At 38.7% G+C, this 12,172-nt stretch overlaps 1 protein-coding gene across 1 annotated transcript in view; it reads right to left on the bottom strand.

Moving 5' to 3' along the window:
• The window catches only part of LOC150083964 (homeobox protein unc-42), a 129,395-nt gene extending 119,559 nt beyond the window's left edge, over nt 1–9,836 (bottom strand). The window contains exon 1 of the mRNA XM_090374970.1: nt 9,669–9,836. Within this exon, the coding sequence (XP_090231096.1) occupies nt 9,669–9,807 (139 nt within the window). The 5' untranslated portion in view covers nt 9,808–9,836. The remainder of the gene's footprint in view (nt 1–9,668) is intronic.
• Between the last annotated feature and the right edge of the window lie 2,336 nt (nt 9,837–12,172).

Genomic DNA, 12,172 nt, shown 5'->3' with positions numbered 1-12,172 from the left:
TCGCCAGTTGGCAAATACCTTCTACTGGATACTCGGGAAAAACTTCACATCGTCAGCATACGTTACAAAATTATAGTTCGAGCTAGAAACGGCTCCAGGGCGGCTGCGAAAAGGGCAGTTGAAAGCACCTTGTATCTTTTGGTACTTAACAGTAAGTTGTTGCCTTTTTTTAAGCGCGCTGCATAATATTTTTAGCAATTTTCCTGATGCGTTAAAATAATTCCTTAAAATTTCAATGAGCGCTGGAAATGAGACGCTGATGAATCTTTGTAACTATAGCGACGCATTCTTTTTTTTTTTTTGAGAATTCTACACATGGTTGTATAAATAAATGAGAACATAAATTCTTTGCGAACTTGACGCATATAACCGTATTCTGAATGTCCTGTATTCTACGTGATGGGTTTGTTCTACATTAGGAGAGGATGCACTGAATATACTAGATAAATAGATTATAGAGTACTATCCTTGTTGGATAGTACTCCATAATTTTTTTATCAGTGGGCTACAGTAAACATTTACTAAATATTAATGCAAAATAAAAAAAAAATAATAATAATAATAATAATAATAATACGTAATAATGAAATAAAATAGACCTACTTATTAAATATGTACTAATATATATAGTATAAAACTTAAAATATATAAACAGGTTGGTTACATATTCAATAAAGCATGCGCAGTGGCTTCTAATAGCTGTTCTATATGTGATGCTTTTTTTTTTTGTTTGTTTGTTTTTTTGTGCTAATATGTTTTAGCAAATTTTTTTATTTTTTATTTTTATTTTTATTAATAACAAGATACACAACAGGTAACCATTAACAGTGTATCTTAGATCAGAACAATAAACATAATAATAATAATATGAAATCCAACAGGAAGATAAACATTGATATAGATTCAAACATTAAAATCATATGTTCAAAAGAGGATTGCATTAAGTTAAGTTACCGGTAAAACAAGTAATAATTAATCAGTTAGAGAATATAAAAATAATAAAACACATAATACTAATAAACTACAATAATTAGATCAGAGCTAGTCACTTTGCAGTTTAAGAGAAGAGGCAAACTTGTGGATGGAGTTCATCAGTGATTGGAAGTTGTCAAAGAAGTCAATGAGAGAGTCATTTGCTGATTTGTTGATTCTGTTCAGTGGACTGAACTTCATAAAGTCCGTGGTGGCAGAGTCAAGGCGAAACGGTGTAAGGTTCCTGACTTGTCTACAAGAAGCATTGAAGTTGATTTTGCTAAGGATATCAGAAGCTTCATAAGTTCCAGTGATTATACTTTGCCTAGAAGGGTGATGTCAGCAGTAACTCTTCTGGTGTACAGAGGCCTCAGATGAAAGTAATCACACAGCGATTCATAATACACTGAGTGATAGAATAGAGGATTGCGGTACGTAAGGTAACGGACGAAATTTTTTTGGACTGCTTCAGTTTTGTTAGTTAAAATCTTTGTGTGAGGATTCCAGATGGGTGAACTGAATTCAAGGATTGGCAGAACAATAGTTTTATAAAGAATAACCGCATATCTGTAGTTTTTGAACTTGTATGTGTTCCGTTTGATGAATCCCAGATTAGTATATGCTGAAGAATTAATTCAGAATACATCTCCGAAACGTCGCTTTATATATTCTATTCTATGTGGGGTAAATGCAGGGTAAACAATTTTTGTGGAACGAACAGTGACAGTCATCCTTCCAATTTACCTTACCCTTAAGAGATATTTTTGCGGCCCACGCCGGTGGCGGTTGGTTATAATCACCGTCCTCCCAAATTGGGTGGAAAAGGTCCGAGTTCGAAATCGGTCATCGACGGAGAAATATTTATGAAAATTTTTCACAACTGGGCTGAGTTAGTCGGGCTCAGTGAGTGTTGCTTTACATTTTTCCCGGAAACTCTAGTTTTTCCTTCAACAAATCAACCTAAGAAATACGATATATGAGACAATACATTGGCGCCTCACAGCCTTAGTTGCTTCGGCACTTAAAACACACATACACGCCTAATCCCAACATTTTTTTCCCAACCTTTACACTTGGAAAACTTGCTTTCTATAACAGTATAGCAGTTTTTTCTAATTTCGTGCTATGCAATTCAGGTAACATTCATATCTTTGTAGGGCGCCTCCGTAGCCAGGTGGGAAGGAGCAGCAGTGCGTAGCATACGCTTCTTGATTAGACCGGGGTTCGAGCCCATCACCACCAAATACGGAGGATGCGGAAAGGTCAGGAAATGACCACCGCATATCTCGGAGCAATATGGCCTTAGTTGCTAATGCTCCTAAAAACTAATATCTTTGTAACTGTAACACATTTATTATCTTTCGCAAGTTTTCTATTCCTCTTTTTTCATGTAATAAGAAAAATGAATAAATAAATACTGCATTGGATCATTAGTAATACTCTTTTTTCAAAGAATCATCTGTATTTAGTGCTCTACATCATAATTAAAACACAAATCTCCATTTAAACTAATTGTAAGCAGAGAGTACTCTATACTGCATGTAATTTACCTTCTGTTGAACAGCGATTAAAAAAGGCTTCCATTCTCTACAACTCTCCCACTTTGTTCGCTTCGGCGACTTAACTCCCCCCCCCCCGCCGTTACAACTGTTTATTCAAAGTAACAATACCACGGGTTTGTTACGTATACAAAACTTCCAGCGAAGCATGCACACGGACTTCTAACAAGCGACTCCCCTTGCTCATAGCTTCGACAATAGACCTGGCTGATGGACACTCAAGTAACTCTCGTGAAAAATGTGAGGGGTGAAGGCCTGTTGGTACAATTGTACTAGCGATATCAGATGGCCATTATTACATACAAAAGCCTGTGCTTAGTGGCATGGCAGTCCCGTGGCATCTCCGCAAAAATTAATTTTATGATAGTTGTTTCTGTAATATTTGTGGCATTATTCTGCTGAAGTTATGCGAAGAATGGATGGAAATATCGAGTCTGTTTAACCTTCTTATTTTGAATATGACCTGAATAAAATACAGGTTATCCGAAAAAAAAAAAAAAACTTCATTATTCATAACTTTTGAACGGATATGAGTAAAATATTTGCAGTTTTAACTATTATGAAAATTAAACCCTTATATATATATATATATATAAGCTACATTCTATTTGGAATAATAGGCGGTGCCACGAACTATATTGACAACTTTACAAGAGAAAGTAAGTTTTAATGAATTGATGAATAATTTAATCTGCCAGGTGATATGACAGTGTATTGTCTATCAATTCATTAACATAATAATGAACAATCACGTAAACCGCTCCCTCTTCTAAGCAATTAAAGTACAGTGTGTTTTGTGATCCTGTTGCGAATTCGATAATTGTGTTCCTGTATGTGGATGACTGAATTTAAGAAAACTGGAACTCTTTTGTATCGTAGAGGTAACGGAAATCTATGAATATCACTTTAAGTTGTAGAGGATTCCAATGAGGCAGTCAGTTTAGCACGCTTTACATGAAACTACCAATCTATGGGACAATTTATCTGGATGGTTTGGAGATGTAAATGTTTCCATGGCTGAAGGAATACGACCCAAACGTCATTTTTCAAATAATGGAGCTCTACCTCATTGGAGTCATTTCTCACGTGAGGGACTCGAAGACTAGGTCTGTTTTCCAAATCATTAGATTAGTTTCCATGGGCCAATAGCTTCGCCACTGTGCTTACCTGACATAACCTCACTTTATTTTCTTTTTGAGGTTGTGTACAGAACACAGTCTCTGATTTGTCAACGCTGAAGACCTTTGAGAGCCACTGGGGGTGAGCGAAGTCCAAGTTTTCTGACTTATAATAAACATTTTGTCAAAACGTACAGAATGAAGCGAATAGGCAGCTTATACAATAATCACTATCATAGCGAAAGCCGCTAGTATTTATCTGCGTATTCTCAAAAGTTATATAATGCGCCATTAAAAACCAACCAACCAATCAAAAGTTATGAAGTTTTCCGATAAGCAAGTTATTTTTATTTTTGGACATCCTGTATTTGTTACGGATGTTGACAGTCGCTCACTCGTGATGATTTGAAAATTATGAAACGTATCTGTACTCTAGAAATGGCATGCTACACACGCATTGACTGTCTTCAGTGGATTTATCGTTCATCACAACTTTAGAACAGTTTCTTCAACAGTACGAAAAACTTATTGACGGGCTGAATTCAGTGTTCTCAGGGGAAGAAGTAGAATATCCTTTTTTTTTTATATCCCCCCCATCTCGGAGAGGCAACAACCTTAGGACGCGTACACAGTTTACGGTACACTTACGCCTAAATTCTTTTGTTCAGTAGCCATTAAAAATGTAAGCTGAAGTTCCCTTGCTACTCCACTCAAATCACCCTTTGTCCACTTGGTGTGTCTGAAATACGATATACCGGTCTTATAATGATAATGACAATTCATATACGCATATCAAGCTGAAATGAAAAATATTTTGAGAGTAACTGAAAACACGATAAAATTTTGCAATCGTTTCTAAATGATGGAGAATCTGATATTTTCAGAATATCAAAAATCTCGTGAGCAATACAGAAGAGTATTAATTAAGAAACATTTTAGGGGTCAAATCGGATAAAGGGAAAGTCTTGACCACACAAGGTGTAAATTCTGAGAAATGTAAGCGTTGCTCTTAAGGAACGAGTAACAAAACTCATATTCGAGAAACTGCAATGTTAACTCTAATAAAATCAAGACAATTGTCTACGACACACTTGTCTTGAAGCTCGTCTTCTCTGACTTAATTGTCTGCGACTGAGTTATGCGAACAATCAAAGCGGCAACTTTCACTGCGTCCTTCAAAAGAAAACCAGTGAACTGAAAGTAATTGTGTGTATTCTTCAGCAGGATTAAGTAGTTGATGAATATCCTGGCAGGCGGAGCCACTATCACATCTCTTAGCCTTTTGATTTGAGGGACGTTATCTGTGCGATCTGAAAGCAGAAACGTTTACAGCAGTGTGTATCCGATACTGTTTTAAAAAGCGGCACGTGTCTATAGATTGCCGTAGAGCGCTTCGCAGGTCACGGTTCAACAATGGACCACAGGTGTTGACAGCCGCTCGCTCCTCTATTGCCGCTATCTCGGCATCGGGGACACCGAAATCTCCCCTTCCGCCATTCATTGGGTGCCTCTCTACAATAATACTAAACACCGAGCCTGTTACAAGTAACATGTGTTCAAACACCACCGACAGAGGTCTCTGTCATTCGATACTGTCAGAAGGATTGGTTTTCACTTAATCCATTCCACTGTCCGTATTTCAAGCTCAGAGAGTAGTTTTTGCACCGGAAGGTGTCGAGAGTTCATATCAGAAAGTTTTAATCAGTGCTTGCTTTGAAGAGATTTTGACACATCTGGCCTAAAGGAAGCTATATGGCACTGTTTAGGCTAGGTGCATTATTATATGTAGAATTAACTTATCCCGCTGGAACTTCCTTTCGAGATCAATTAACAGTATCATATTAATTCTGCTTTCTGAAGTTTTGATAAAAGAAAATGAATTATGGTTGTAATCGAATCTTCCACTATCCCTTATTTTAGATAAAAACCTCAGAATCTATTCATATTGCCAAACATCCAGAATTGAAACTTGTCCTTGATGACTGTCAACCTTGCAAAGTACAGTTTTTATACATTGATATAAAGAATACTTGAAGCATACTTTTCAGACGTAATTGTATTTTAAAATTATTTCATTCTTAATAAAAGTTATTTCGAATTGAAGTACAAAAGGTTAATAAACGAATAATTTTGTGATTGTTGTCCTATAATAATCTCAAACGATATTACTATGTGTGTGCGTGTCCCAATAACTTTTTGATATACATTCTGACAAAAATTAACAGCATATTTTAGCATCTTGATTCAGAATTTCCGTTAATCAAATTATGAATTGCACCTTTTGAAAATTCGTGTTTACAGCCCAGTAGAAACAAAATTCGCGGTACTGTGGTGTATTCTGAGTGAACATAAACTGATTTGTGTTTTATATGAAAAAAAAAAAAAACTTCAACAAGAAAGCGCAACAAATTTCGAGCTGATCAGGAAAATAAAATCATTTTCCACCAATATCTTCCCTGGATGTTTTGTTAGAGTGTATATTACTAGTATCTTTTGCCCTTATGGTTTGCACAGTTAGTAGGATCGCCGGTCTCCCCACACCGGGTGGAAAAATTCTCGAACGGGAGAAATTTTTATGGGCCTTTTTCACACGTAGCTAAGTTAGTTGGTCTCAGGCGAGGGTTTCGTTTTTTTTTTTTTTTCTCATGGAAACTCTGGTTTTTCGTGCAACAAACAAAATCGACTACAGAACACACAGAATTTACAGACAGTACGTAGGGAGAAATATGGCCTTAGTTGCCGATGCTCCTAAAACCCTATTACAACAACATCAACAACAATTATATTTACTGAACAAATTCTTGGTTCCAGCGGTAAGTCAACGTCTCGATCCCAATTACTTTTGGCCGAAAAATATCTCCTAACTTATTAAGCTCGTTCGGGAGTTAACGACAGTGTTTAACTCTTCAGCTGAACACTTTTCTCGTTACTAGCCTTTGATGTAAAATGGTCTCCATTGATTCCGTCTAACAGTGCTGCAGTGGCAGATAAGAAGACGCATCTCTACGGAACGATCATCAGTGGTCCTTCATTGAACTGTGGCCAATAAACGTGTATTGTCGCCGAGTATCAGGTGCTGCTCTTCTTTATTCGCCAGTCAATCCGTGCCTGAAGTCTACTTTTCATATTCTCCAACACGGAAAAAGCTTCAATCTATGAAGCTTTTCCGTGTAAGGAAGGAATAGCGTTCTACGAAAGCTTTTCTGTGTAAGAATAGGAAAATTAAGTAATCACGCTTGCGCTTTAGTAGAAACGAAAGCGCAAGCCGTTAGTTTCTAAGATCACATAACCACATTAATAATGTTACTAAGTTGATTTGAGTGAATCATGCCTGGACTCCGTACCTTTTGAAACGGCGTCGTATTTTTAAATCCGATTAATCGGGTGAGACTTCCAATTTTAGAACTCGAATTGGCCGAATGATCATCATGCGGATACAAGAGTACCCGCACATCGCTTGATGGAAAGATCCCACAAAATATATGGTCCATTGTTTGGACCTTGTCTGGCTGCTGTAATCACCGTACTTGTACACGCCTCTTGTCGGCTGTCCCGCTAATCTCACCCGGTGTTTCTGTACTACAGAATTAGTGGATGCGCCACTCGTTTTGCTGTGGGCTGTAGTTAGTTGGTTTTGTGTAGAGTATCCTCATGGAGACTCTCAGTTTTTTTTCTCTCCCACTTACATACAAACAGGCTGCGAATATAACCAGTTTTCAGACAACATTCGGACTCCTCGTGATATATTCTTCTTCGATACTTACCTCATTAAATATAGTAAGTTGTGTTCCTTAACTCGATATGTTCGGCCCTCACGAATAGCATAGTGGTTACAACCATATGCAGCCACATCGTGTTGAAAAGACCTGGGTTCAGTTCATGTCCAGGTAGTAGAAACTTTTATAAGCTGTTTTATAGAGGTAGCCGAGTTTGTCGGTCTGGGGAGAAGACTAAATGTTCTTTTCTTTTAGAAATTCGTTTATTTTGCATCCCGTTAAACAAGCAGCCGAATGTAGAATATACGGTGAGCTCCCGGTTTAGGAACATTCGATCTTATGAACAAAACTTTTGGCAGCGGACATTGGATTTACGAACTCGTATCTCGATCTTACCAACTTTTAACTAGTTCGTAAGATCTACTTAATCTTTCTAATTCTACTGTACCCCCTCTTTCCCCGAAATCTGAATTTAATACAGTCTATTCTATATCCATTTATAACATTCAAAATTTTGCCTTCATCCAATTTACTCTCTCCTCTCACAGCCTTATAAATTTCAAATCGGAGCTGCTCTAAGGTGCCTGGTTGCCACGCTCTGCAGCCCACATATTCGAAGTCATTCCTCATCGGGTGTCCTTTTGCAAATCTCACTAAGAGGGTTTTCTGACTTTGCCTTTTCAAAAAGTTCAATGTCTTTTTAAAGGTGCGGTCTCCGTACATGGACGCAGTATTCCAAGTGTGGTCTTATAGTTGATTTTAGTCAAAATATTCGAGGTAATTTTTATTTCCAGTGATAAATAAGCAGCTTTGTTATAATTTTATTGCAGCTGTAATCTCTGGAAAGGGTATCCATAAGTTTCTTCACTGCAATTTGACTTGTAAAACGGGAATTGGGAATTAACCAATTATAAACATCATCTAGAAGTGTGTTACTTATAATCCAAATATAAACATTTCAAGGGTTGTGGGTAGTGTGACTGCTTTAAACTAAAACCCTTTGTATTTGCTTTTCATCGAAAAATTAACTTTCCTGTAAAACACCAGAGCACCGAGGTGAAAACTATCCATTTATTTAAAAATGGACGAAAACTTCACGAAGTTTTACAACTGTCAAGGAAAACTCCACCAACATTTTACTTACAAAAAATACAGAGAGTAGTAGGAATTAAAAGAAACTCATTCCGCCTTCAAAACACTCCAGCTAGCTATATTCAACCTTTTCTTTTTGAGGAGCGAAGTTGCTTTATTTAATATGAATTTATTTAGCACAATATGAGTAAAATGGAATGGTAGTTAATTTAATGATAAAATTATTGCTAGAATTTAATACAACACAATTTCAAAAGTTGGTTATTAAACTGCCAAAAATATTGCAGAGGCATTCGAGATGCTGACTGAAAAGATGAGGTGTCTTCCGTACTCTTGTTTCCTATTATTTTCTAGTATTGAACCTCTTTCTCTTTTGCAGAAATTATGCGTTCATTTAAGAGAAGTTACAGGTACCCACAATAAGATGGAATAGCTTTGTATCTATGTGGGCAGGGGAAACAAAATATGGGAATTGGTAATCCCTGCAACACGCCCTCATACCTCCTCCCTCTCATGGATGTGGGTTTCGTAAGATAAAAGGTCCTGTCCTTAACTGCAAGAAGTTATCCACACGAAGACTATCCGTTTTGATCCAATTTTTATCCACAGGTGAGCTTATCTTTTAGGTCCTTAGGAAAATGTAGATGGTAGGTGTAACTATTTTTCTTTCCTTTTACCGGTAGTCGACATTTTAAATGTCGAAGATTTTTTCATCATGTTGCGAGTTCGTCTTCTGGCCCTGCAGGTTCTGTGGCTTTCGAGGAATGGGATTGCTTCATCCCGTTGACGAGTTCCGATAGAGCAGCTACCTGATTTTATTTGTCTCATGTGTCGGCTGCTAACGATTGTCCTGATTATCCGACAGACGAACGCCATTTGTAGCAATCGGAAGGGTAGTTGCCAGAGGCTGCGTACAACATCGTTTCATTGGGAGACGTTGCTCGGCAAAAACTGTCACATTCAATCATTTTGGCGAATTACGACCCTCTCGAGCCTCGTGCAAGACGATAATAGAATTCCGAATTTAATAACGTGCGCCATCGCAGTGTCGGCCAGATTGCCTCATTTCGTCAGCGCCGTATTATAAACTAAAAATGAACGTTTATCCGTCGATTCAATTACACACAAGACCTCGTGCATTATAATTCGCCTTGATTTATTGAATTTATCAGAAACATCGCGGGAGCGCAAGTTGTAGCGCGCACACTTACCTGTGTGGTCAGGCATGGAGCGGGTGACGGCAGCAGCAGCTACAGCGGCACTTTCAAGGCCGTACAAAGCAGCGAAATCTTCGCATTTTCTCTTTTCGCTGATCCGGTCCTCGCCCAAAAGTCTCTGGTCATCGGACATGTCTAAGAAAAGTGTGTCGAGCGAATAAAGACGGGGGTAAACCTGGTGAGAAGATTGCGTTTTGGAGGCGAGTCGGCAATATCTGACGACCTAACCAAAAGTGACTAATGAAGTTACCTAGGATACAGCCTTATAAGGATCATCTGTCTGTCTGTCTTTCGCCCTGCCTCCGCCAATGCCATGGCGGTGCAGGGACTGGGCCGAGACTACTACAACGGGGTCTGCCCCGCCGGTCCCTGATTGGTTCCCCTGGTTCTAGTTGCCTCCTGCTCGCAACACCGTGACGGAAGATGAGGCTCCTCCTTCTCTCATCAGAAAATCGTTTCCGATTCTGGATGACGCCGACTGCTAAAGAGAAGTAGAATAATCCCTCACCCGTCGCCACCCTACGACTGGTTCCCTGCACTGATTCTCCTCCATAATAACCACCACCGCTACCAACAATACGCGCGCGCACAAACTTCTACAAAGACTTGGCCCAAATCTGCCCGTTCATACAGTTACGAAAACGGACACCATTATGTCTTCCCTCCCCTCTGTATTTAATCGAGAAAGGGGTGGAAGGACAGAGGGGTACCAAAAGTTTCTTTCTCTCCCGTCATTTCACTCGATTTGCCTACATGTGACTCCCTCAAAGGGAGTCTGACAAGTTTTCTTCTTTTCGCCCCTTTTAGCACCGAAATCTTGACGAGAACGAATTAGGGGGAAAAAAAGGGGGCAGCTCGGTAGTTGATGTGTACGTGTGCGTGTGTTTGTGCGTCTGTTCGTGTGTGTGTGTGTGTGCAGCACAGCTATCAGGCACGTGCAAACAAAGAAAGACGCCACGGTAAAATGATTACAACGTAAATTTAGCGGGTAAATTACGTTCGCGGATTACAAAATTAAATCAGCGAGGCTGGGCAGATCATAGGCTGACGGAACTCCGCCTGTCTGTGCTGGAGAAAAGTGGCAGGCAAGCAGTGCCCGGTGACAGTCGGTGGCTGCAGCCGTTTTCTCGCGCACCAATGTTGGGCCGGACTTGAAACTGCCCCCTCGACTTTTGTACTAAGACAATGTTTTAACTTTCACTCCCGACATTCCTTGTCAAGTGTCACCTGGGAAAAGCGGTAAGCGAAATTTTCTCTCCAGTCCTCGTATGTGTTTGTGTGTGAACGCGCATTTGTACCATGGTGGTAGGGGGACGAAACACCGTAAGGGGGGGGAAGGATTTGGTTGGTATCGTAATAGTACAGGTCACCATTTCGACCATCCATAGGTAGCTCTGATGGCTGACTTTTCTACCTTCATTGCATTTTCATTTAACCTTATATCTGTTCAATGCATTCCACTCTCCCTCATCCTTAATCTCTTTAATATTTTGATATTAAAATTGTTGTCAGAAGCAAAGATGAGGTTTCATTACTTTTGCAGTTTAGAAACTGTGGTTTCATCTTTTTTTTTTCTCTTAAAAAATTCATTTGAGATCGTTAGCACCTCAAAAGACATTCAGAGTTCCATACGAAATCCTTTACAAAAATTATCACACTGGATAATGTCTTTGTACCTATTGCATTGCTTACAACTTAGGAATTCCTAACTTAAAATTTTCTGTTGTGAATAGCCACAAAGGCTCCTCTGAAAGCTTGAAATCGCCAGACCTTTAGAATCCATAGAAGGCTATGGTTATTCTGTCCTTTTCTTGGTATTGTGGCTTACACTGCTATATCTATGAATGTAACAAAAAAGCCTTGTGAAAATCTTCGAAGATTTAATTCCAAGTTAAGAGAGTAAAAATATTTAGAGGCCTGACGTAGCCCAGTGGTCAGGAGCGAGAGTGCATAGCACGCGTTCCTTGAGTGGACCGGGGTTCAAGCCCGTGACTACTAAATACGATAAATATTTGTATTGACGATTTATTGTAAACTCTACTGACTTGGTTGTCGTGCCGGAGTATAAACAGAAAATTTATTTATTTATATACGCTTAAAGAAAATACTCTTATTCGTGTTTATTTCTGGCTTTCGTTTCTAGATCTAAATTTTTCAGTTGCTATCATGCTATGGTTTTTACATTTTTTTCTCTTTACCAATATATTTTTTTTTTTTTTAGTTTTGTTCGAAAAAGTAATTCTTCAAATTATATTAATATTCATTTCGTACTAGGATTGTGTTCATAAATCGGCCCTCTGTGATTAATCTTTCGCCTCTGTCTTAAACACTTAGAAACAAAAGAAATACTCGGGATTGGGGTGGAATATTCGTTTAGATTGGAGTGGAATAGATTGGTGGTTCGGCCTGGGGTGGAATAGTTAATGGTTTATGTTGGGGTGTAATATTTGCTTATACGTTGATACAGTTGTTAGTGATCGTGGATGAATCAGAAAACA

This window comes from Mastigoproctus giganteus, chromosome 6 (genome assembly GCF_048544385.1).
Source record: "Mastigoproctus giganteus isolate SK-2022 chromosome 6, ASM4854438v1, whole genome shotgun sequence".
Taxonomy (NCBI): domain Eukaryota; kingdom Metazoa; phylum Arthropoda; class Arachnida; order Uropygi; family Thelyphonidae; genus Mastigoproctus; species Mastigoproctus giganteus.
The sequence above is the reverse complement of the archived record's forward strand: the minus strand, read 5'-3'. Positions and strand labels throughout refer to the sequence as shown.